This window comes from Struthio camelus, chromosome 7 (assembly GCF_040807025.1).
Source record: "Struthio camelus isolate bStrCam1 chromosome 7, bStrCam1.hap1, whole genome shotgun sequence".
In the NCBI taxonomy this organism is placed as follows: Eukaryota; Metazoa; Chordata; class Aves; order Struthioniformes; family Struthionidae; genus Struthio; species Struthio camelus.
This window is the reverse complement of record NC_090948.1, coordinates 6,150,060-6,176,032: the sequence shown is the minus strand read 5'-3', so window position 1 is coordinate 6,176,032 and position 25,973 is coordinate 6,150,060. Positions and strand designations below refer to the sequence as shown.

The 25,973-nt window shown below is 41.5% G+C and overlaps 1 protein-coding gene across 19 annotated transcripts in view; it reads right to left on the bottom strand.

Annotated features, from left to right (window-relative positions):
• Positions 1-25,973, bottom strand: part of FGFR2 (fibroblast growth factor receptor 2) — a 103,187-nt gene that overhangs the window by 59,391 nt on the left and 17,823 nt on the right. For 5 of the 19 annotated variants that reach the window (XM_068951533.1, XM_068951541.1, XM_068951535.1 and 2 more), the window contains exons 2-4: positions 22,201-22,457; positions 6,345-6,611; positions 5,581-5,655 (exon numbers count right to left, since the gene is read on the bottom strand). In XM_068951533.1, coding sequence (XP_068807634.1) covers positions 5,581-5,655; positions 6,345-6,611; positions 22,201-22,375 — 517 coding nt within the window. In that variant the 5' untranslated portion in view covers positions 22,376-22,457. Of the gene's footprint in view, positions 1-5,580; positions 5,656-6,344; positions 6,612-22,200; positions 22,458-24,692; positions 24,739-25,973 lie in introns of those variants that run through there. The other 14 variants (XM_068951542.1, XM_068951534.1, XM_068951540.1 and 11 more) reach the window with 7 other exon arrangements.

The window sequence follows — 25,973 nt, the reverse complement described above, 5'->3', positions numbered from 1 at the left end:
TACAGCTGGATAGAAAATACAGGAATAAATCCTTTTACAACATCTCTCTCTGTATAAAGAAAACATTCCAAAAGCAAGTCTTAAAATGATGCTAAGAACGATAAGTGATTTTTTTCTTTAGCCTGAAGAGGCAATTAGTGTTAAAATTAATGAAGTAGAAAAGCAAAGCAAATTTGTGCATGTAGTCAAAACAGAAAATCAGGTAACTATTGACAATCTAACTATAACACTACATCAGGCAAAGGCAGAATTCCTTGTTGGTACTGATAGGTAAAAAGAGTATTTTCTCTGGATCACTAAACATATTGCTCAAGGCAGCTTGATGTGATCGATATTGGGCCCTATTCACAACTTCTGCAAAATTCCCCCAGATTAGCAATGCCGACCCAGCAAGCACTGTCACATCTTGTCACGTCCACAAGCACTGGCTCCCACGTACAGCATGAGATGCTTGGGAAGCATCTGCTGATGAGCGTAAACGCTGAACCACCAGCTCATCCATGCAGCGCTGCTTTGCAGCGTACGAGCTGGACCGCGCTCCCTGGTGAAGACGCAGCCCTGGACCAGTGGAGCCAAGTCAGCCAGGACACAAGCCATCCACAGCTGGTTCCCAAAACAAAGCTGCTCTGTGCAGCCAGGTTTCTAGCTAACTACCAGCTTGTGCTGCAATCCTGTGTTGCTCACGTTATGATTTTCTTACGTATAGCCCCCCTTTTCCAAAAACCCTCATCCATGAAAAAACACTGCTTCTTGAAGAGAAATGCTCAGACAGGCTTCCTACTCAGGGAACGCACAGCGAGCAAAAGACTTTGCTCTATGGAAGAGGCGGGAGCCAAGCACGGGCTGTGAGGACGCGGGCAGGTACGAAGAGAAACAGCTCAGCTCAGTGCCACAGCGAGAGGGAGGAAAGGGACCTCGCTGTGCTGGGGGAAAGGGCTCCGCTTGCAAGACTTCCCCATGCACCACGCTCACGTGAGTATAACTTGTAATGCTGCCCAGCTACAGGGGATCTAGACCCAAACACACGCAGGCATCACATGTTAAAAACACTCTGTGACAATACTTCAACATATCTTGCCATTTTTCATTAGATAGTAGCAACATATATTGGCAGCTTACTGGTCTTTTTTTTAAGAGAAAAGAGAAAGAGGCCGCGATATCTACAGACTGTCACGCTGACACTCATTTTCGGGTTTCACAGACTGACCGATCAGATTAACGCAAGGCATTTCTACATCTGCTAAAACCGAGAAGGAACGCACCTATTCAACATACACCACCAACTGCCGACTCTGTATCCCACGTTTACTAACTAAGAGGGAAGCACCCCTGTTAAAAGTTCACAGCAACACCAGTGCAAACTGCAGCAGGGTAACAGTAACGAGCAGTAGGCGAACTGGTGGGAAATCCTGACTGCGTTTAGAACTCTCATTAGTGAAGAAAATATCCTGCTGACCCACGCTGCACTCAACTGCAAGTACATTAAATCTAATCAGGCAGATCTCCTACATGTGAAATTGAAATTAGACAACCCAGGGGACCACTTCACTTCAGGATTCCTGGATTTTGTTAAACCTATCTAATATAAAGAAATACAAAAGGAGTCAACTGCAAGCCTGACTGACAACTGCCTTGAGCAGGCAACAGTCCATCTGAAATGACCACAAACTACCCCAAGGTTTCCAGTACAATTGCATTTGACCTTTAATTAAAAACCACTTCTAGGCAACATCCAATTTTTGCTGCTCCCTTGAGTGGGTTTCCACTCTAAAGGATTTGATGAATTTGAACCTTTCCTTATCCTTTCTGAAACTCTTCAAGGCATGAAAAGAACAGCATGTGGATTACATTTAGATACTTTTTGTTCCTAGTGCCAATTTACCATAGCTTGGCCTAAAAGAAATTCTTTAAAGGGTGATAAGGAAAAAAAGCATAAAGGTTCCAATTTCCTGACTTGAATTCAAGGTAAAATAGCAGCATTTTCAGGGCTATCCAGTGGGTCTCTAGAAAACTGCTGTTGGTGGGCCTTAGGGTGACTGATCTGGGGCAAAGCATATCAGGCGGACCATCATGACCGCTGCCGCCTTGCCAGGAGTGCATGCCATCGGCCAGGACTACAGGATTCTCTAACATTAGAACTATTTTTCAAAATCATGACGAGCATAAGGCAAGAAGTACCAATAACGTATTCTCCACTGCTGCCAGTAGGAACTGATAAGCCCTTAGCTATGTAAGAGGGAGTCCCAAGTCAATGTCCTGGGGAAAAAGCCTTGGAGATGGCCCTCCAGAACCAAGCAGAGACACCACTTTAGGGCAATGACGGGAAAGGCTGAGTTGCCATCAAAGCCATTTTTTGGTGAGAGAGGACCCTATTTTGCAGTGGAATCTATCCCGCACCTTCCCCATGAGCACTAATCACTTCAACAAAAGCTGGAAGTAATAAAAAGCTATTCAGGATGCAGTCTGGAACAAATCTACCACGTTGTTTTTTCAGACAGTTAAAGTATCTGTCAAGCTAGAAGGACACCAAACACAGGGTGAAATCTGCTATGCATGCCTTTTACTTAAAAATGCACACAGGCCAAATGGTCAAGCACATGTAAGCGCCTTCATTTCCATGAAAGTGGGTTGCTTCTCAAAGCTACCGAGCGCTTACAGCTTCCACTGACTCCAAAAGCAGTTGCATTTTCTGGGCAGCCTTGAAAATTAGGCTGAATTTCCTCATCAGTCTCTCTGCCTGCATCTGAAAAACCTTGGCCTCAGAAAATATATTTGTAACAGAGGAAAAGAAAATAAAAAAGCTTAAAAGAAAACTTACAATCGTAAATAAAACAGCTCCAAAAGGTTTGCTTTAGTTTTAAATATGCAGGAATGAGAATGCCAAGGTTCAGTTCCTGTGGAAGGCACTACAGCCATTTCCTGCCTCATCACATCATAATTAACATGCCAAGACAGCTGGACTTTATCAGAATTGTTTCATCAAAAAGCAACAAGCTTTGAAGACTATGGCCTTTTGTTTTCATCAGTAAAGGCATAACCAGGCCAATTTCCATTGCTTATCCTTAATGATCACAGCTGTAATTTGTATGTAAATTATCAGTTAAATTGGTTTAGATCTGTAATGTTCAAACCATGATTCAGGAAACGCTTAAAGAGTTCTTCAGTAGCAACCAATGACTATTGTGATGTTCCCCAGGCTCTGCCTCACATCAGGCAGGAAGAAGGTGGTAATGGGCATTTGACCGTTATACAGTGCTGCCTGCCACATGGCAGTCTAAGGACGGACTTGGACTACTCCTCAACTCCTCAGAGAGTCGCTTTTCAATCTGTATTGCAACACAGTTTCTCAAATTAGATGTGGTCTTTTGAGCGTCATAAAATCTAGAAGGAGAATTGCAAAGAATACTGATGGGAAAGCTTAGAAGATACTAGAGTACGCAAGCTTCAGCGATTTGCAAAAGCATCAAACTCAGTCCCACCCCTAACTTTCATACAGCTCTAATGTTGCCAAATCACAACCATCTTTCAACAAAGTTTTATTAATCCAACTGAGTTAGTCACTATGATGCAACTTTTCATTGAAAACAGACTACTTGCAGGGATGTTGTGCCACAATCATTTCTCTGGTTCCAGCTCTTCCAGTTGAGGAGGAGGCTGCATGAACGTGCTGCTCCCTGCGGCCACCTGCAGTCTGCAGGAAGCCCCAGCAGTCTGTGGGCACCCTCTTAATGAGCACTCTCATGAGGACTTGTCTCTGAAACGCTCTACTCAGGAGCTCTCTGCCTTATTGCACTTTCCTCATTTCTGCACTCTGAGAGTTTTTGGTCCCCCCTGCCCCCATCTCAGACGTTTTAACATGCACAGTTTAGAGTTATCTTTCATTTTGACCAGGGAAAGTGTGACTGACCCCTTCTAAAGTACATACCCCATCCCCGGCAGATGGAAATTGTCAATAGCCTTTCACCATCTCCTGAATAAAGATTGATGAACAGTAGCTTAGACTGGTAGCTTGTATTACAAGAACATCACTAGTGTGACAAAAGATACCACTGGGTAGTTCTCTCTGCTCCATGAGAGGGAAGGAACGATTACAAGGATGCTACAGAGCACACTTGGCTGTCTTGAAATGTGGTCTTTTTCTTTTTTCTAGCTATATGCACTTTCAAAATCCACTTATTCACAGTGAATCCCCAAAGTGAGAAGCACAGTTGTCTTCACTAACACATTGAAAACATTGCAAGCTCTTTTCTAACAAACATCAAGAAAACTAAGATGATAACAGATACAGGGATGCTTCCTAAAAGGAAGAAAATGAAGAATTTTTACCCAGGAGTCCTTTTCAGGGGTACACTGCCATTGCCTGTGTTTGTGGGCTTTGTCTATACAGCTTCTTTTAAAAGCAGTGTCCCTTTTCCAAACTCGCCAATTATCCTTGCCACCGCATTCCTTTGTCAAGGCAGCCTACAGCTGCTTAATCTCAGCCACTTCGAGCTGCACCTGTGAATCAGACGGGGCTAATCGCACCAACAGATGGCAGGGGCCAAACAAGCAGCTAAGAACTGGTATCATTTTAAATAGCATCTAATGTTTCACAGCTTCAGAACAGAGGCAGTCGTATATAACAGTAACTAACTAGGGTAATCGAAATAAGCCTAGGACTTCATCATCTGAACAAGCATTTCAGCTACACAGTATACACGCCACTTACGGATCAGTCCGAAAAGTAAATATACTGCCTGGCTACCGCATTCTTTAACTAGACGACATATCTAACGAAGGATCTCTGTGTTCTTCATGCTATTGACTTTACAAGACATGAGCAATAATAGCGAACCACCAGTCATCCAAGGGGATTTTGCAATAGTGCACGGGGGCATAAGGAACAAATACTAATTCTACGTTTTTTCCTCTTAGTGACTGCTCTATTTAGAGCATATTAATAACCTTCCAAATCCCATGAAGGGACTGAACTTTAACATCCAGATAGGTTTAAGACTCTTTTAGTCTATTTTCACCAGACATAAGAAACCTAAAATATGTGGGTTTAGAGTTTGATTGATTTCTTTGTGACAAGCCTTGAGGTCCTTCATGGACAAAAGAACCTCATTCTCCCCAGTGGGATTTCTGCCTAGTTCAGGACTTTAGGATTTGCCTCATTACAACTCTATTTTATTTTTAAAGTTTCCATCCCATCTTTTAATAAATTGAGCTAGATCTTTTTTTTCTTCTCTTTAGATTTCAGCTCAGGTTCAGGAAAAGGGAAAATTAGTTCATGTGTGAGACTCTGAAACAGACAAAGGCTGAACTTCAGTTCAGGAAGAAAGGAAACTGAAGAAAAGCTAGGAATAAGTGAGACAGAAAGAACAGACCAGTAAAATGTGTTTAGAAGAATATTAGTTTATTTTTTTCTCATTTCCAAATTATGGACTATGCAAAACAGAAAAGGAAAAGGAAAAAGACACTATTTGGTAACACATGCAGTTAACATCCAAGAAGCTATAAAGGCAGGCGTGCAAAGCACTGGACAGTATTTTCCAAGTGGATCCTGCTAGTCACCTCCGGCAGTTGGCTGTTACTTACTCATCTGGTTGTTGTCATTCACAAAGTCCTCAGAACCGTCATTGTCATCCTCATCATCCCCAGAGGAAAGAGCATCTGCACATTAAAAATAATCAAGGTTTGAAAACAGCATAATCTATGGGCAAATAAACCAATACACTAAATCTTAAATTATCTGTCAAGAAGAACAGATGTTATGCGAGTTGTGCAGAAGTTAGAGAAAAAGAAAACCCGGCCATAAAATATGTGTTATTCTTCTAACATTCTAATAAAACTAGCTAATAATCCTAAAATGCTACAAAGTTTCCAAAGAGAGCTTGCTGACTCCAAAAATCCTTCTACTTGTAATTGTGCTGTTTCTTAAAGACATTCAGTTGAACAGAACTAAGTGTTTCTGAATGATTTGTCTCTAAACTAAAAACAGTGTAAAGGGAGGCAGGAGACCCCTTTTACTCTTCTGATGTGGGAAAAAAACTTTTGTATCCTTTTCGCTGGCTTTATCATCATCTCAGTGATTCTGTATAATTTAATTCTGTCATAGAAGCATAAAACAGAAGGCTCGATCTTCAGCAGCTATTAATCAGCAGAGATCCCAAGAAGTAAATGGAATATATACAAACTGAGTCTGTTTCAGAATCTGGACAAAAGGGAAAATATTTGAAACTCAGCTGCAGAAAAAAAACACTACCTCACCCCCAACTGGACTCTTTCAAGTTATCTCATAACGTGTCTTCATATCACATTGTACAGCTTGTACATGCAAGACCTATGTTTGACTCACTCACCTGTAACATTTACAATGAAGTACAGAGTATCACTGTCTAGGGTCCTAACAGCAGTGCAAGCATACAGGCCCGAATCTCTGGGTGTAGCATCCTTAATTTGTAAGTATTCCCCAATAATCACTGTCCTATTGTCAGGCCCCAAAGGGACCCCATCCTTAGTCCAACTGATCCTGACGGCGTCTTTCAATTGACAGCGCAACTCAAGCGGTTCTCCTGGAAGTGCTGAATATACATCGGGCTGAGAGATTTGGTATTTGGTTGGCGGCTCTGCAAAGATGGAATGAGAGGAGGAAAAAGAAGAAAGAAAAGGGAAAGGAGAGAATTTCCAACAAAAGTCAGTGAGGGCCCTTTTTATCCACAGAAATCAAGTTATGTTAAACAAAAAGTCTCATCCAGATAAGCCCAGCAACCTGTCTCATAAAACTGGATCACACGCAGATATGGAATAGGTTGTACTTCCAAATAGTTAACCACAAAGAAAGCTCGTACCCTTTTGACTGATCTCTCGTTCTGTGCCTTCTCCAGAGCGCCACACGAAGGCACGACCACCCCTTCTCACCAGTCACAGCAATCTGACTCCGGAGAGGTGAATATAAATCTGAGGGTCTCAAAGTAATATAGGGGAGGCAGGAAGAGTTTAAAAATCTAATTATACCTTAACACTTGTATCTGTAATTTAAATGAATGTTTATGTTTCCCCTCTGATTTTTTTTTTTTTAAACGTGAGAAGCACTGTTTAGGAACGAAAGGACAGCCAAGAAAACCCTCAGTAACTAAACTAACAAACATGGGTTCCTGTTCACAGCATATATGATGTCCTCTATTTTTCCCTCTGCACCTTTTCCAAAGTTTCTATATTTGCCTTCTACACTGCCAACTCCAAGCTACAGTAATTTTTTCCATTTTTTTTATTTTATTTCTCATTTCACAACCTTTCCCAAGCAGAATACCAGCAGAAAACCAAGAACACAAGTGACGCTTTCAAAGGCACAGTGTATGCAGAAGTGCATAATGAGATCGCTTGTCCATCAGTTCCCTTTTGTAATCAAGTATCAAAAAGAACGTCAAACGACAGTCGTCTTCTTAAAAAAAAAAAAAATTCATTGCAAAACTACATCTGCCTATAGCTACCCTGGCCTAAATCACCCCCCTCCAAGACAGGCTCCCAGCAGGGGAAAGGGATCCACAACCACGGGTAATCTCTCCAGTCACTTGGGGACATCTCCACAGGGGCAGCAGGACAGCAGGGCACAGGCTGGAGGGACCTCCCGGTGCTGCCTGTAGGAAGCACTGGGGCTCTGCCACACAAAGAAATTTGTACCTGTAACTTACAGCCATAGTATCCCTCTCCTGCTCTCCTGTTCACTTTCCCAAGACTGACAGGAAAAGCAAATAAGGGAAAGAAGCATGAACACATTTTCTGTTTGCTCATGAGGAAGGTCACATCGCGCAGACAGCTGCTCCTCAGCTCTCACCCCAGCACACATCCGTCCACATGCAGACACCAGCTGTGCACCGATATGCATACATATATAAATAAAACACATGCCACTTTGTTTGTTTTTGGGAGCCTGAGGGAATATTAAAATAGGTGAGTATTCAGTGTCCACCCTTGCTTCTAAGAATATCGAAACCCAAGTTCCTCGTCCTTAGGGCACAACGTTTTCGTTTCTTATATCACACTTTCTACAGAGAAGCCCGAAACACGTCATGTCTGAGCTAGTCAACAGACAGGGATTTGGTAATGCTGAAGCTCTGCCACCATCAGAAGTAGCCACCACAACGTGACACTCACGCGTTTAAATATTTTGTTGTACTGGCATGTTTAAAAACACTGGGCCCAACATGACGCTGTCACCCATTTAAACATTCTGGTACACGGATACCCTTGAGAACAGCGCGTCCGACTTCTCCCCTCACTTGTTCTGGCACCACAGAAATTCAGGGAGTTCACTGGGAGTTTGCCTGAAGCAGAGAGAGAGCAGTCCCCAGGAGGTACCCCTACAAAGGCAGCAAAACGTCGCCTCTATTTTTGCCTGCGACAAATGTGTTTTTTCAAACAACAGATTTGACTCATGCATCCCACCAAGATGGTGGCCAGGACAAGGGTATAAAACCATTTGGCCAGGATAAGTATGCAGAACTATTTAAGAAAAACCTGAACAAGACCATTTATGGAAACAGCAATGCTTCTTGGATTTAGATTTTATAAGTGAATCTCTAAACTTTTTAGAGCATCAAATCCCTTATCGAAATCTACAACAAGCTACAACAGCTTTAACGTTTTACAAACTAATTTAGACTTGCTGATACAGTAAGGAACCCACAGATCCATAACGCAGGGGATTCTCGGAGTACCATACAATGCTGTTTGTTAGAAATCTAATCTCCAGATGGAGCACAGGCGGTTTCCACATATATTTCATATCAGTAATGAGCACATATGAGCATTTTTTAAATTATCTTGTAAAATAATTCGGGGAAAAAAAGTAGCTGAAACCAGCTTGCTAATTTACTTTGAAGTTTATTAGAGTTCTTTGTAGGGCTCTACCTGCAAAGTAAATTTCTTTTACGGAGTTTACACTGTGCCAACAATTTACAAGGGTCTTTAAAAATGACTTTACATTTTTAAAAAGCAGCTTGGGAAAGGATAACTCAATCTTCCTCTAAGGGCTTTCGAGGGTTGTGCCGAACAATCCGGGAAAGAAGCGGCAGGTTCTAGGCAGGTTGCAGTGTCCTCCTGCGTAGATTGTTTCCCTTGTGATTATATGCCAAAAAAGGTAAACTATCTTCTACTTCAAAACCCGATTGCATCTCTTTTTGATTACTATCTTCAAATTTACATGGAATCTTTCTAACAAGTCAAAAGCCAAACTCAAGTACCAACCTAAAAGGAAAATTACCAGTAAACTGGAAAAAATAAGTTTCACATAGATATTAGAGGTTGGTAAACATTATTGTCCTCCATTTCTTTCTCTTCAGCGTTTCAGGGAAGATACAACACTAAGAGTTGTCATGAAGTAATGAAGTCATGTTTGGAAATAGCGAGTTATTTCAGGTAAGACTTTGTGTTGCCAAACTAGAATGTAGCAGCACTTAAGACTGTCACTTTTTATAATGTTTGCCTATAAACTTTTCCAATGTGGGTTTGAAATGGTGCCCAAATGCAAACAGAGAACAGGTGGGATTCTGAAGCATTATTCTGTCCAACAGTTTTGCAGTGAAAAGCCATGAGTGTAAACTGTTAAAAATTCCTGGCAGCATGTAAACAACCGTACTCTACAAAGTTAACTCTCTCCAGGACACTGCACGCTGTCATAAGCATTTTTACACTACTCTGAGATTTAGGGCCAAATTTTGAACTCACTTTCACACTGTATAATCACATTGGTGCTGCCCCTGAGGCTTACATGAGGATTGTTTCCCCACTTCCATGTCATTTGAGCATACCAAAGAAATGAGGCTGTAAATTCACTCAGCCTACACGTGTACCCATCCTCTAGTGCTTTCACAGCCGCATCCTCTGGAATTTTCCCAAACATGAGAATCCTAAGTCAAAATAACATCTCACAAGGGAGAAGGAGAAGATAGGACCATAGAGCCTGCACCACCAAGCAAAGCCTGCTGACCTGGTATCACATTTATGCTCCTCTATCCCTCCATGAAGCTCTGTCCGTAACTGTATCCTGCTCCGTCACTGTGAGCTTGTCAATTAGCAATTTACTAGATGAGCTCTGCAAGGCAGAGGGAAGGCAGCAGGGGTTTCCTATTCTAAGTGAGGTCTCTTGCAAATCCTATAATTGTGGCATTAGTTCCTGCTGCAGAGGTGCATTAACTGATGTGAATAACACCTGTCTATCACTCCTTAAAAGAAAAAAAAAAAGAAACACGAACGAACCAAAAAAGGCACGTGTTAAACTTCTGTTGACATTCTTAATCACTGGAGGACAAGGGAGGGAACTTTGCTTACATATTGCCTACTCTCAGCTACATCCTTGTTTGTAATAGTGGCACACACATTGTAAGCATATTTATACTGTATAGGTGGAGCTATTGAACAATACCTCCATGGAAAACCATATTGCTGTTAAATAAACAGACATGGGCTTTTCTTTTGCCTGCTTATACAGTCTCTCAGCATGGTTTATGCCACCCAGCCATCAAATGGGGTAAATACTGTTTGCATAAAAGCCGTGACCACAGTAGAGGACTGGGGACACTCTGAAAGCTCTGTTTCATATGAGATGCCCAATTATATTCCAAATCATGTTTCTATACAGGATCATTGAAACGACAGATTTATACTTCCTTAGGTTTTGTATTATTATTATTTGTCTCCATTTATTAAAACGTTAACAAAGAGCTGCTTATCTTAAGGCTCAAGGCACTTAGTTACTTAGTTACAGAGCCAAATAATTAAACAAATAGCTAATAGCTAACCCCAGCAAAGATTCTCACACACAACTCTCCGCAATACAAAAGCCTCAGACCCCATCAAGCACTTTCCCTTCAAAAGGCTTTAGTAAATAACTAAACACTCACTATAGCATGCCCACAAGGGTCAACAGACCTGACCTGTCAAGAATCCAAGAGGTTCATTGCAAAAAACAATGCCCCCACAGGGAGCGCCAGGCTGCCAACCATGCCTCCTCCTACTGCTTCTCCTTCCCTTCCTCCTACCCCACTCTTTTTCCTGTAACTGTGGAGGATCCAGCAAGACTATGCTGAACGATCAACGGGGAATGGCTCATCAAACTATGCCTGAAGCAGGATAGCCCCAGGCTTCTTAAATTTGTGAGTCAAACCCAAAGCCTTACACTCTGTCCGGAAGGTACAGACAGCCTCTGCAGGATCAGGAAACCCAGGTATCAGGTTCACAGCTTTCCCTCCCACCTCTCTGGTACAAGTTGATGGTCTTCTCCATTAGTTGGCAGACTAATCTTAAGAGCAGTTTCCTGTCCTGTTCTGATAGGATGATGGATGGCAAGCTCAGCCTACAAAAGAAATGGTCACTGGCTTAAAAATGAAGAGTCATTCCTGACTTATCTACTCTTAGCTAGCTGCAAACCTAAGTCACAAAAGCTAAGCACGTCTCTTTATTCACAAGGGGACAAAGTAGTGTTTGCAATTCATCCATCTGTTTCTCCAAAGTTACAGGATTCCTGCTGTCTCATTTGTACTGCGTTTCCGTCAGCTGGCTGCCAGCTATGCCCAGCTATGCCTTGGCCAGGCATAATCAGGAAGTCCCTGTGTTCTAATATAATACTTTTCCTTTGAAAGTTACTGAAGTTTCTTCTTCACACACACACACACACACAGAGAGAGACACAAAATATCCTCTGTCATTGCAAATAACATTACTAAGAGCAGGAATCATTTTTCCCTCTTTCATGTCTAAAAATATTAGATCTAGGCCTGGTTGAAAACCTTCATCAAATGCACAGCATTAAAGAGCAGGAGATGTATGTGGCAATTACAAGCAAGAAAAGGTGGCAGATTCTAAGTTTTCGTCTGTTCCCTTAAAATAAGCTCCTTGGCTGCTCTACTTGAAAACACAGAGACTTCTACAAAACGTTGAGAAGCAGACTCTCCTAAATAAATTGAGTTTTTTCCTGGCATCTTCTTTAACCTTATTATCCTTATTCTCTAAGGATTCTCTGTCATCTGATGCATATATAAAGGAAAAAGAGGACAAAAACTTTATCTGAAGGAGAGGAAGAATCCTTTTGCCCTGGAAGTGAAAAATTGCAAAGCAAGGTAAATCCTGCTGCATTTTATATGCATGGTACCCTAGCAAGTGTATAGCTTTCAGTTATACTGACCTGCTAGAGTGTAGACCTACAGGATCATGTCAACTCCTATTGAATGTTACATATAACAAGCTCATGAAAAAAAAATGAATCTCCTCCAATTGAAAGACTTGCCAATGTCATCATGTGTAAGGGAAAATATTACACTGCACTGACTTGTTTTCCTAAGCTTTGAAGACTTAGAAAAATAAATAATTCTGGTGTATAGCAAAGCGTTCCATCACTTGCAGATCCCACTGGCTGAGATAAAAGCTTTGTATATATACCCAAAATTTATCCTCGCATGATTATGTCGATCTGCCTTGCGTAATATTGTTTGGCAGATCTGCAGTTACAGAACACAAACTCTGTAGGTAACTATCCTCAATGGCATTTAGTCCTGCCTACAGACACAAGGAGGTACATCACACGCTGCAGAACAGAGCGGTGGTGGCAAAGCTGGGCCTCATGAGGTCCCCTGTGGCAAATCCCACATGGCTATCTTGATGGGAGCACGGTTTTCCTGGTTGCAGAGCAGCTGGATTGATGTCTCACACCCCCATTTCCACAGTTGAGGAGGAAACTCCTTCTCAACAGAAAAAAAAAAAAGCATTCGTCTATGCTTCAAACAGAGATTAAAAATTCCTACAGCTTATAGCCTGCCTGCTGCTACCTGACTTTATACTTGTGATCGTGGAGTTATGGCTGCACAACTACCCAACGCACGTCAAAAATGCCAAGTATCACATGCCCATGGGCTTGGCTGTGTGCTTTTGGAAACCAAGCCAGGGAAGACTCAGCGCATGCCAAGTTCAAAGTAAACAGCAGAAAGACCAGCAAGGCCACCTCCCGCTGCTGGGAACTACCCTGCGATTTCTTCCTGTTTGTCCCCATTCTTCATCTTCTGCTCCTTACGGGACAAAGATTTCATTACAGAACTCGTATCCAGATATGGGAGAGAGCAGAAAACAGAGAAGCAGAAAAACAGCACCAGTATGCCTTCTGTGCAAAGGCTTGGTAACCAGGGAAACTACCCCCTAGCAGCGAGTAGCCACACCAGGCACCTTAATGTTACTATGCTGCCTTTTATTACGGCACCATTATGATGAGTGGCTACAGGCCATCTTCAGGACTTGAACCTTTGGTCCCCAAGCACCAAACCTTGACTATTTCCATTCAAGCCATGAACTCCACTAGCTGTGTTAAACAATAGCGATGGTCTTTGTGCTGACTAAGTGTACTGGGGAGTATAATATAAATCTAACACATATGTAATGCAATCTCAAAAATAATTAACTAATCTTCAAACTCATTACAGAAGGGTCTTTTCATATAATCTATTATACAATACAAAGGGGAAATGTATCACCTTTTGTTAGAACCTTGAATGAAGAGCTGAAAAAAAAATTAACCTGCCTATACCTTAAAGGCAGAATCAGAGAAGAGACTAGGATCATTTTCTACTTGTTTCTACTTTCAGCTACAGACCATCAATCTTCCCCACAGGATTCTACGTACAACTAAGTGCAGAGCAATTTAACCACTCCATCTTCCAGCTTAGCGTTCAAGTCTGCTTGGGGAAGGCTTCATATAGGACATACAGACTTGGGAAAAGGGATGAGCCTGTATATTTAATTGTACAGGGTTAATATTTTCTTACATCCATTCCAATCTATAGCCTATTTCAGATCCTTTATTTGCATTTCAAAGTAACATAAAAACATAACAGAACATAGCATAAAACCAAACATAAAAACATAATCTTTTTGTTCCAGGTTTGCCGAAGGCCATGCTTGAGACTATTCTTACTCAATATGCAAAAGAAATAAATTATAACTGTTTGATTAAAAATTGCACAATTTCATGTTCAAGTGTTAGTTCTGGATGCAGAGAACATGTATTCGCATTCCCTATAAGCAAGTCAGCAGCTCTTTCTTTTGTGTGCAGCCCCATTTTTACTTGACTATACAAACCCTCTTAATTTTAGCAGCTCATCTGGAAGTCGCATCTTGCTTATTCCCTACTCTGCCTCTGAAACACATCTTCCACCGCTTCCTTCCTAAAGCAAAATTCGAAAAAAGTCACTGGAAACAAGAGCTCCAAAACATCTCTTTGGCGCTTTTGTAAGTCGTATCCTCAATGAATGTAAGCCATAGGATATTTTCCATATACTTCAAAATGACTGAGCTTCACGACATAGCAGGCTCCCTTTTCACTGAAAGCAATGTTCAGTCAAAAGGAGTCAAAGCTAATTTAAGTCCAGCTCCACACAGTGAAAGTAGGAACCAGTGGTACTTGGGAGTAAGGAAGGACCAGCAGAACAAGGCCTGAAGGTAAAAACTAGGCTAGTTTACTGCAGCTCCAGGTGGCCCACAATCATTTACGTGACAAGGATTATTTTTAACCTAAAGACATGTCAGTCACTCATTATTGTAGCCGTTGCTCTTGGGCACCTAGCCATATCATTGGAAGATGGTTCAAACGTTTCTGAGTTGCTAGTAGAAAGGCAGCAGTGCACTGTGGACTTATTGCAAAGCCTGCATGTTAATCCTGCATGCCTGAAAGGTCCACTAGCGCTCCACTAGTGACCAAAGGCTATCAGATAAATCTGTAAACTCCCTTCGAGTACTTCAACAGCGTAAAATCAAAAGGAGATTATTTTTCATGATTAAATCAATTTACCAGAACTATGTCCAAGAACTGCTCAAAATCTAAACAGAGTTTTTAAATGATTTTTAAGGAGTGTTGGGTGGCCTAAAGCAGCATTCAGGATTATAAATCATATTACTTTACTTGAAGCAAATTAAACATTGCAACACAGCGACACTGAGCAGGGCACTTTACAAACTTGCAAAGCAAGTCCTATAAGAGCAAACACTGGCTGCCCAGCAGCCAGTCATGCTTGCTGCTCACCTGGTACCCTCCTTGCACACCTATTTATGCTCTCCTCAAGAAAGAGTATAACGAACACCGTGTAGCTCTCTATATCAAACCTTTTAATCACATGCAAAAACGAAGCTACCGCATGATGCTGGGAGCCTGTGCTACTCCATCTAACCACAATTCAGCATCCTATGGATTTGTCCTGATTTAGCATCCTATGGATTTGTCCTGGTCAGCACAAACTGCTAAAGCATGCCTAGCCACAGTATCTAATTCCCAATCCCATTTAAACACAGCAACAACACAGACAAGCCCCTTGGGAGAAAGCATGAGGTGATAACTACCATGTTACAAAACCCCTTTCAAAACAGAAAGCCCTGAAAAGCTAGGAGGAGGAAAAAAAGAAAAAAAAAAGTAGAAACATGATTTTGCACTCCCCAGCCAGCTCCTCATCCTCCCCTTTCTCCCTTCCCGTCCCCCAGAACATCGCCTTTCCCACTCCGCTCTCACAAATCAAAGCTGCTGCTTTCATGCAAGTGAATTTTCCTCTCCTCTCAGTTCATATGGGTTTGTTACTGTAAGGAGCTTTGGAAAGCTGCTCGAAATCTGTTAATGTCCCAAACTGTGATGAGCCAGTTCTTTTGTGGGGGAGGAAAAGCAATAATTACACAGAACTTGCAAAGGCATGTGAGGAAGGGAATTAAAGTAGGTCAGATCTCAGAACTCTTCAGCTTCTCTGAGGTTTACCAAATGCTTTCAGCACAGTAATTTTAAAAATACAATTAAAATAAAAATAGCATGGCAACCGAAGGAAGCTGCACAGTACTAACTCAGCTGGCGCTTGCTTTGCCCTTCTGTCCCTCTCTTTGATACGGATAACGTCATCTACGCAGCGACAAGCAATAAAAAGGACCTGAACCAGCAAAAACTAAAGTCTACGAGACCTCGCTATATTAGGCGCTGACTACTCTGATGATCAGAACTTGGCTTAGGAAAGACAAAGCCTTGTATTCCTAAACAAAGGTTGATTAAAAAAGAGCAGCAATGATAACAACAATAACAAGATGAGAAAGGATACAGTGGTGATGTACACTAACTGGTAAATTCTTGTTTTTAAAAAATAATCCCAAAATATCTACCTGCTACTTTTACACAATATTTCATTTTGCAACCGTCATTTTTCCAAAAGAAGGCACAATCAGGCAAGCGCTGCACGCCAGTGACCAATTGTGCTGACGCTCTGCGCTCCGACTGCGGCAAGAAAGGCCACACTCGCGAAAGAGCGCGCCTCTCCACGTGCGCGCTTCGTAGTCGTAACAGGAGCTGCTGCCTGCCGCGCGCTTCAAAACCTGCCCTTTATCTAGGATTTGCCTTTACTCATAAAGTTGCTCCAGCTTCACTTTCAATCAGTTTAAAAACCAGCGCAGTCCCCGGCACGACAAGACGGAGTCTCCGGTTTTGGGGCGCGCTGCGCCGAATCGAAAAACGCCGCCGCACGGCACGACGTGCCGAACCCGAACTCACGCTCGCTCTCCCACTGAAATCCGTCCCAAAACTGCTGCAAGGATAACTTTATGCCGGCAAGGCTCTACGCTAGATCAAGCGTTGTCCGGTTTCCCCCAGCCATCACAAGCACAAACCGGTGCGTTGCGGCTGACTTCACAGAAAGCGCTCTACCTCGCGCGCACGAGCTCTGCCCCGCTGGGAGACCCAGGCGCACAGCGTGCCCGGGGGGTTAATGACGGCGGAAGCAAACCCTTAGCAAAGCTGCTGCACCTCTCCAGTCTCTTAATCATTTTGGACATGTTTTGGGTTCCCGATGTCTTTTCGGCCCTGCACAGATTTTGCACTTGTTTAACTCCACTGAAATGAATTTTCTCTTCTCATTAAACCAGGTGCGCTATTCCAAATAGGCAAGACATAACCTGTCGAAGTGGGTGATGGTTCTTTTAAAGATGCAGATTTATATTGCTGAGGTGTTCTCCTGCTCCCAAGAAAGAACGTCTCTACTCTCACCACAAAGCTTCAGTCTTGAAGATCGCAAAAGTTTTAACACTTAAAAATCTGAGACTTCTAGTAAGGAATTTTCCTCTATTAATGGTACAAAAGAAGCACAGTTAAGTATTTTCCTCCCATTTTCATCTGTTCCTAAACTCAACGTTCATTCTAAGAAAATACTAACCTCTGAATGTATTTGTTTAAAGGCAAATGATCATTTCCACTTAAGCTGGAAAGCTGGATACAGAAAAATATTCATCAAGATCTATGCTAAATTTATTACTAAAGCCTACAGTAGTCCATTGTCTCCTGTACATATAACCTAGAGTTGTGTCAGCATTTTCATCGTAAATTCTACTTTCGTAGATTTGTAACTTGTCGGTAAAAATTTACTATAGCCTGAAATTTAGTTGCGAGTTCTCTGCCAAGGAGGAACTATTTTAAAATTAGAAAAGTATGAATCCGTTGGAGTTGATTGCTGGGTTTGAGTTTTATCTATACAAGCGGTTAAAAAAATAAAGCTCGGCATGTCTGAAAATCTTTTGGCTCCAACAACCACAACAAGAATCAAATTTCTAACAGTTAATGTTTTTCAGAAGCTCAGATTTTAACGTATGTATGGCAGATCGGCCTGAAACGTGCACTTATTTGTGCTGTTTGGCAAACCAGTTGCCATGCTGACACGTTATCAGCTTCCAGTGTTTCATCAGCACCGACTGTGAATAACAACCACGCTCAGGCCTAATTAGTCTGCAGCTCGAGACCGTGTCTCTGCGACAGGACTGCGGATTTTAAACGCAGAACGAACACGTTCAGACTCATTTACATCTGGCTGCTTGTACAGTTCACCAGCATCCCACCTGGCAGTCCCTGGACCAGACCAAGTAACTGCCGGAGCTGGACCTCCGAGAAGGCATCCAGCCCTTGCCTCAATCTGCGCGGACGTCACGCTCCGCCACAAGCGGCTGTGTCGGTCAGCTACTCTTCCTTAAAAAAACAAAAAAAAAACAAAAAAAAGCAAACCCTCCACTTTAACGGTAACCATAACTTTCAGACTTTGAAGCCGCTGCTCTTTCCAAGGCCGTAACGCCGCAAGGGAACCGGGGCACGCTCGCATCTCCCACGCGGACCCTTCGGCTCGGTTTTTCTTAAGAAACGGGAAGGCGTGAGGGGCGCCCATCGGCGCGCAGGGGCCCTGCGGCCGCCCCGGGACGGGCGGGAAGCGCCTGCTGCGCCCTGGGACGGACGGGAGGATCCCACGGCCGCGCCGGATTGCGCCCGGGAGCCCGAGAAACACCTCCCGAGACCCCACGTGCTGCTCCAGCGGCTCACGGCGACGAGCCAAGGATGCCTGCTTGGCCGGCGCTACCTGAGCTGACCAGCGCGCGGTTGGGCTCTGCCAGGCTTGTGACGTTAACCTTTAAGCGCAGCCATTTGCTCACGGATTATGCAACCTTTTTTTGTTTTGTTTCTTTGTTCTGTTTTCATTTTTAAACAAAAATTGTACTGCACTGAATGTGCTCATATTTTTGTGTTGTTTACTGTCAGCAAGCAGCCGTGATAAGAGTTAAAAAATCAAAAGACAAATTGTTGCTCACTTTCAGAGTCCAGCGTAAGCCCACATCACGTGCTAGAGCAAGCCTCAGTCCCTGCTCCTGCTAGGAACCTCCCAAACACACATTTAAGGCCCATTTTGAACTACTGTGATTTTCACAGTACATGGAATTAGGCTGTCTCTTGTGGAAAGCTTAAATTAGTCCTTTGAAATCTGACCTAAATTAAAAGAACTAAAACACATTGTTATTGCACCCGGCGAGGGCTCTGAGCGGGTGCTCCAAGGACAGCGTCAGGGCACTATATGCAGAAGCAACTAAATTAGCTACCCAGCAGAACGATAACACACAACTTGGGCAAGGAAAGGTCAAGGGAGAGCTTGCTATTTATCAAATATATGTCTAAACTAATTATTCAGTTCACAAAGTAACCCTTCAACCTATGTGTGCGGTCAAAGCCCTTTTGAAACGTTGGCTATCATCAAAGGACTTCATAGCCTGGGTACACAGAAAGAGAATAACTCCTTTATACACACTGGGGCAGACATTTTTTCTAAATATTTAAAAGTAGAAATTCTCTAAGCTCCCGAGAATAAAAAACATATATGCAAACACTTGATATAAGTGTAAACACTTTGATATAATTCGGAAGTTGACAGTCCCAAAATTCCTGCAGGTCCTGTTGCCGCGCACACGGCTTGCGGCCTCAGATGTTACTACCTATCACTGCTTAAGGAAGAAAACTGCAACCAGTGATAAACACAAGCAGGATCCAGTCCTTAGTGAGTATCCATTATATCAACATTGACATTATCATTTACAGTAGTGCCTCAAGATACTGTCTTCAGTACAAATACTCCTCCATGTATCACAGTAACACCTAATGGTCACAGGTCAGATTCACAGCTCAATTAGTCCATCATTTCACAAGAGCACCTTAGAGAAGCTTGCCACCAAAGAGATCAGATATACCGCAGATAACCAAAAGTAAAATACTTTGATGCAGTACAACTTCTTACATGTATCCTGTATTGTATGGATAGCAGTGCAGTTGATTACCCTATTAGATAAATATTGCTTGTGCTAAAGTACATATTTAACCAGATACTGGGGACAAAATGGTTGCAAATATCCCTAAACTTGTATTGAGCTAAAAGACAAGAATGTATTTCAACTGGAGGTTATATATTACAATCAAAAGAAATAAAAGGCTACAATCTCAATTCCTGTTAAAGTTGCATACAGCTCTCTGCACATTCTGAGTCACTAAGACAATAAATAGTAACAATAAAAGCATCCAACACCAAAACAGACAAAATTTGAGGTGTGTCCGGGCTTTGAAAAGTTTAGGAAAAGGATATACAAACAAGAACGTACCAACAGATACAGGCTCAAAATAGGAGGTTTTATCAAACGTAAGGAACAGATCAAAGTATGTCATAAAAGGTCATAGCCCTGCCGACCTTCTCAGCTGGTATGAAATGTCATAGCGCCAATGACGGTACAGTCAGCGGCCCGACCACCAGTTTATATTGTTGGAGCACCTGACCCTCCAAATTAGCTGTGGCTCAAAAATATTTGGCATTTACAAAATTAAAAAAAAAAGTCAACTTTGTCTTTGAAGAACTTTTTCCAAAAGGTTTTTTGTTTTGTTTTCAGCCCAGAGAGCCTGTGGGTGGCAGTGATGAAACCCAGAGAAGGTGATTGTGTAAAAAATTAGGTTTTTTTTAAAGGGGTTTAACAAAGTACATAAAGGAGGTTTTATTTCCCAAATCTCAGATATAAATCCCACACAATTCCCTGTATTCTACAGCATAAAAGCTCTTATTATACCATTAACTTGGAAGCTTTTCTCTCCTTTCTGGTAATGATTCAGGGTTCGCACATCTGATGTTGTTTCATATAAGAAACATTCCCGCCCAGGGAAGACATTTTAAACCCCTTTTAACAATTTACACTTTGATAAAACCCAGATTCTACCCGCTGGATATTCATTTTGGAAGAAGCATATTTTTAAACTGTGCTTTTTAAAACAATAAAGGTGAAAAGCTGAAAAATCACCAGGCGTAATGTTACCCTTCTCCCTATAAAATACTATACCAAACATGCAGCCACATTCTTTTTGATTTAACACTAAAATTAGGGGACCTCACTGCAAACAGCTAATCTGAAACCAGAATTATTTATGATTTTGTCATTCCTGTGAAAAGCCAAAAAGGCACCAGATGTACAATTAACAAATAAAACAGTAAGTGGTGAGGAGAGTTGGGCTTTTTTGATTCTCATGTTACCTCCAAAAAAAAAAAAAAAAAAAGAAAAGTTTTGCTATCAACAATCTCCGTCAATGACAGATGACAATATTACTATACTTGTTAGACTTTTTCAGGAACGCTTGCTAGAGAGGATGGCTCATCTTCTCTAAATAATTCAGTCTCTGCCATCAATAAAAATGTACTTGGAAAGGATTCTAAAAATGTGCTGGCTGGTGACATCTATTTTTAGAGGCAGTGGGTAGAAACAAATAAGTTTTGCGTGAAAATTTATTAAACAAAAACAAAGCTGTATGCCTGCACATGAATAGGAGAATGTGTAAAGACCAAATTGTCTCCAGAAAGCTTACTGGATCGAAAATGATCTATGGACTACTATATTGTTTTGATAGTTGAGTTATTACAAAAGCAACCACTTCACTGAACAGCAGACAACAGCCTTATGAAGGAAGCCTCCCCTTCCCGCAAGGTGTTCAGAGAGCAGGAAAGGTCCTACAGAAAATAGTATTATCATTCTTAAATACAGCCGACTCATGCTAATAAAAAACCCAGCCTTTTCTTAACTCTTTACACAGGGGAAGCACGTTGGAAAGTTTATGTTAAGGATATATCTACAAGAACATACCACTAGATGAAGGCTCAGAATAGGAGGTTTCATCGAGACATCTCTTTCAATATAACTGTTTCCGTTAGTCTTTGCTTTCACAGGAATAAACTGCTACTCATGCTATTCAAATATAAACATTCACACTCCTACAATTTGCAATCCATAGAGCGCACTGATTGTTTTTGGACGTGAACAACAATAGGGAAATTTATAGTAACTAACTACAAACACCAATAACGCTGAGACACCCGTTTTTACTCTCTTAGCAGAGTGCCCTGCAAAATCAACTCACCAGGACATACAGCGAAAAATTATTGGGCTTTTTCTTTTCCTCTTAACTTTTCAGGTAGTTACAATCACAAAGGCATGCAGCAATACAAACATTTGCATTTCTGGAGATGTCAATATGTAACAGGCATGTAAGCGCAACACACTGGTTTTCTTAAAGATCCATTCCTGAAAACTTTTATACGTACATTTAGATTTTTTACACGTACATTTAGATTATATGAAGTGATGACAAGCTAAGTGAAATCACTGACACCACTCGCTTGCATATGCTTAACCATACGCAGCCTTGCATGAACACGGCCCATGTGTAAACAGGAAAAGTTGGAAAACACGTAACTTTTGAGAACTAATCTGTTACTTGCCTTATATTTACCAAAGCACAGAAAGATGTTGATTTCTATTTCAAAAATTCAGGCATTTAAAATTAATTTATACTGCAGAATTAAGCATTCTAGACTGATTTACCTTCAGGTTCCAACGTGGCGTCTTCAACAACTAAATTAAATGAAGGTCGAGCCAGGGAAAGTCCAGCCATGGTGACCACCACCAGGCATATAAGGCAACCTGAATCCCAGCTGACCATCTTTTTAGTGTAAATTCCTGGTCCATTTCCATATCTCCATGTGGACTTTAATCCCATCTGAACACCTCTACAGAAGCATGGACAGAAAGCAGTGCCTTCGGCCACGATAATACCTCCTCGCTTGGAACGTCTTCTGCTGCTGTGGGAGAAAGAGAGATTTAACAGTGTCAGTGAAACCATCTCAAATGCAAACCAAAAAAACTTCACAAAGCCCCAAACAGGATTGAGAGTGGGAGGAGAAGGATGGGAAAAGTAGTTTTCCAGCCTCAAGAATATGTGAAAAGTGAGTGACTTTTCATTTTCTGTTAGCAGTTTCCATCATCACCTGAGGCGTAACCAAGTCCTCCTTGTTTTCCCCAAATCACTTCTCAGCACATATTTAGAGAGTTATTTTAATGACAGAAAAATATATAGCTTTAAAAAAATAAGAGCATGCACATGTGCAGGCACATAACCTTTAATATTACAAAATTACCACAATTATGCAAATTGTATTCTTGTTACTGTTTGACAGTTTATGTAAGTTTGCCTTGTTTTTCAGTCCTTCACCTAGGCAGTTCTGCAGTCAGCTGAATTTTCAATAATTCAGTAATCTTCTACAAGGAAAACAATTGAAAAATACTCTCTAGGCTAGAAAATCTGGAAAACTTTGCATCACTGCCTGAATTCCAACTCTTCTCTACACTTCCTTCCGCCTAGCTTAGTTCAGTGTCCATTTGAATGTCTGAGAATCCAGTACAGGTAAAAGGGTCCAGTCTTTGCAGCGGTACTTCTTAATTAAAGGGGATTTCAGGCAATTAAAATCCGTATAAAGTTTGATATAGATTGCCGTTTCACAGGAGATCTCCCCAGCATCATTTTCCATCCACACAATGCTAAGCTGCAAAGCACGCTTACCCATGCACGCACATTTCTGCTCATTCTCGCTTGGGGATGCTCATTGATATGTATTTTACAAATGAGGGGGAAATGTTTATTTCATTCACTGCAAAACAGATCATTTAAGACGAAGATGACTGTTCGGTAAATTAGCTATGCGCTGATGGAAAAGAGAGGAGAAAAAACAGCATCAAACTACTTGACACTGCCTTCAGCGTCAGACCCAGTGACCACCACACCAAGATGCCAGGTGTGGGTCTGAAGAGCATCCTCATGCTTAACAGCTTATCCAGAAAATGGCACCTTATTTTCCTCTCCAAAAATAAAAGTGAGTATACCTCAGTGAATGGATAAATCAAGTAACTGCATCAATTGTTCTAATCTGGCCAATGATCAATCTTAAACATGATGAAAGTTAACCCAAGTTTTGAGGGTGCCCATCTTGAAGGAAAAAAAAAAAAAGCATAAAACCTATTTTTCCCTCCTGCCCTCACCCTTAAAAAGAAGAGGGGGAAACAAAGGGATAAAGGAAAGTTTCTCAAAATTCCCTGCCATCTGAATGCGCAGAACACTAGAGCACCTCAACATGCTGTACTCAGAAACAGAGACAAATACTCTCTCCCTCTGTAAAGGCAACCATTAAAAAGCGTACTCAAATTTTATTAGCCTTTAGCTAAGACCTGGTACATACAAACCAGGTACACCGTATTAAGAGCAGAAATGCTGTTGCGGTGTTTTTTCTGGGATACTATACACAATAATTTCTGGAGTCAGTAGAAATGGATATTAGAAGACATAAATAAGACAGTTGGGGAAAAATCATTAATACGTGGTATTTCTAGTGAAGCCATGGTATTTGAAGTCAGTTTTTTTCACCTCAACTAGTATCAGCTCAATGCTCCATCCTCTTTCAGACCACAAGCTAGCAACCACTATTAAATCTTCAGTGAAAATACCACCAGACCACTGCATAAACATTTGTGAAGAGTTCTCTGAACACCTCTTCTTTAAATAAGTGCAGAGCAGGTGTAGAATTGAAGACTGGTTTGTGTTTGGTGAAGGACTGGAGCAAGCCCTCCTGGACACTATCACCCAGATCAACCCTCTGACTCACTGTCTGACAGCCACAGTGCTGTGGCTCAGTTTATCCAGCTGTAGAGTGGGTAAAAATCCCAATTAACAGACTGCATGTAATGCTAATTCAATTTCCACAAATCATCCTGTGAAACCTGATTAAAGCCTACGTATACAAATGCAAAATTTAATCATAATTTCGCAAAAAAGAAAACATACTGGAATGCTAACATATATTCCAGACTCTTTTTTAAACAGCATCAATTCCGTTCACATTTCAGCTGTTTAAGGCTTTTAGGCTACATTAAAAGTGATTTAAAGCATGCATGTGGCTCCTACCATCATACTAAGTCCTGAACTGTAGCACAGGGCTACTTGCCAACGCACCTTCTCACCTGAAGATTTTTGACAGTTTCTGTACCTGAACATTTGCCAGCAGAAAGAAGGGATTCTTCATCCACAGGACAACAGAAAATTTTAAAAATATCTTGCAAAGGTGTAGCAAAGCAAAAATCAGAGCTCTGGGTCCATCCATGGAACCAAAACACCTTCTACAGCCATGATAGTGACCATGGTTCAAGGACTGCCCTTTCCCCCAAAAAAACAGAGTCCAATGAAAAAGAAATGAAACCAAATTCTTTTCATAGTTTAATTGCCACAGTTGCTGGGGGACGATTCTCTGGAAAGACCTCCTGCACTGGATAATTATGTACCTCTATCTCAATGTTTGGAACACAGCCCCAGCATGCTTTTTGGCCTCCACAATTCTGGCTTCCTGACTACAATACCATAATCCCTCCTGGAGTCTCAGACTCAGTGAAAGCCACACGTAGTGTTTATTTTTCCCCTTGAAAGGGAACTCTGTCTCTCTTCTCAGCCTACACTTTGGGGAGGAGTTGTCAGCCTCCAATGATTGATGGCTCTCCTTGCCACTCGCTCATCAAGTCAATTTTCACCTCGTCACATACCTGCCCAAATTTCTGTGCCAAACTGACAAGCATGGGAAAGCAGACTGGTTTGGGAGCCTAACCAAATTCCTCCAAGCTGTACTTCAGTTTAAACACACACACACACACACACACACACACACACAAACAAGTAGTACTTGTTCAGCAGTGGCACTAATTAAATTCAATGCTCCATGTTCTTTTTAATCTACTTGCATTGTTGTTTATAAGATGTTTATCACTCCCCAGGGAGAGTACAATTTGTAGCGTATGTTAACCAAATCAATACATTGCTCATTGTATAACTCTTTAGCATCTTTCTCTACTAGGCACGGAATAGCAAAATCTGAATGAAACATGAATCTTCCCTCCTCAAAGAAAACCCAGATGCCCTAACAACAGCCTAGTAGCTTCATCAGAAAAGTCTAGGTACATGAAGCTTTAAAACTAACTGTTACGCATGTATATAATCACATGTATGAAAAACATAAATACACAAGTGTGTGTGTGTGTATATATACACTCACATATATATCTACATATACATATATAGACAACAAGACTCTTCATCACTGTTCAATCTCCAAGTAGATTTGAGCATCACAGCTATTAAACATTAATTCTGGAGGACTAATGGGAAACGGCTGGCGGCTTCAATACTTTTTCATTGTTCAAACTTCTTTCATTTGCTTTCCAGGACTATCCTGTTTTTCTCAAGTCTTTTGCCACTAAGAGATCAGAAAAAAAAAATCTGC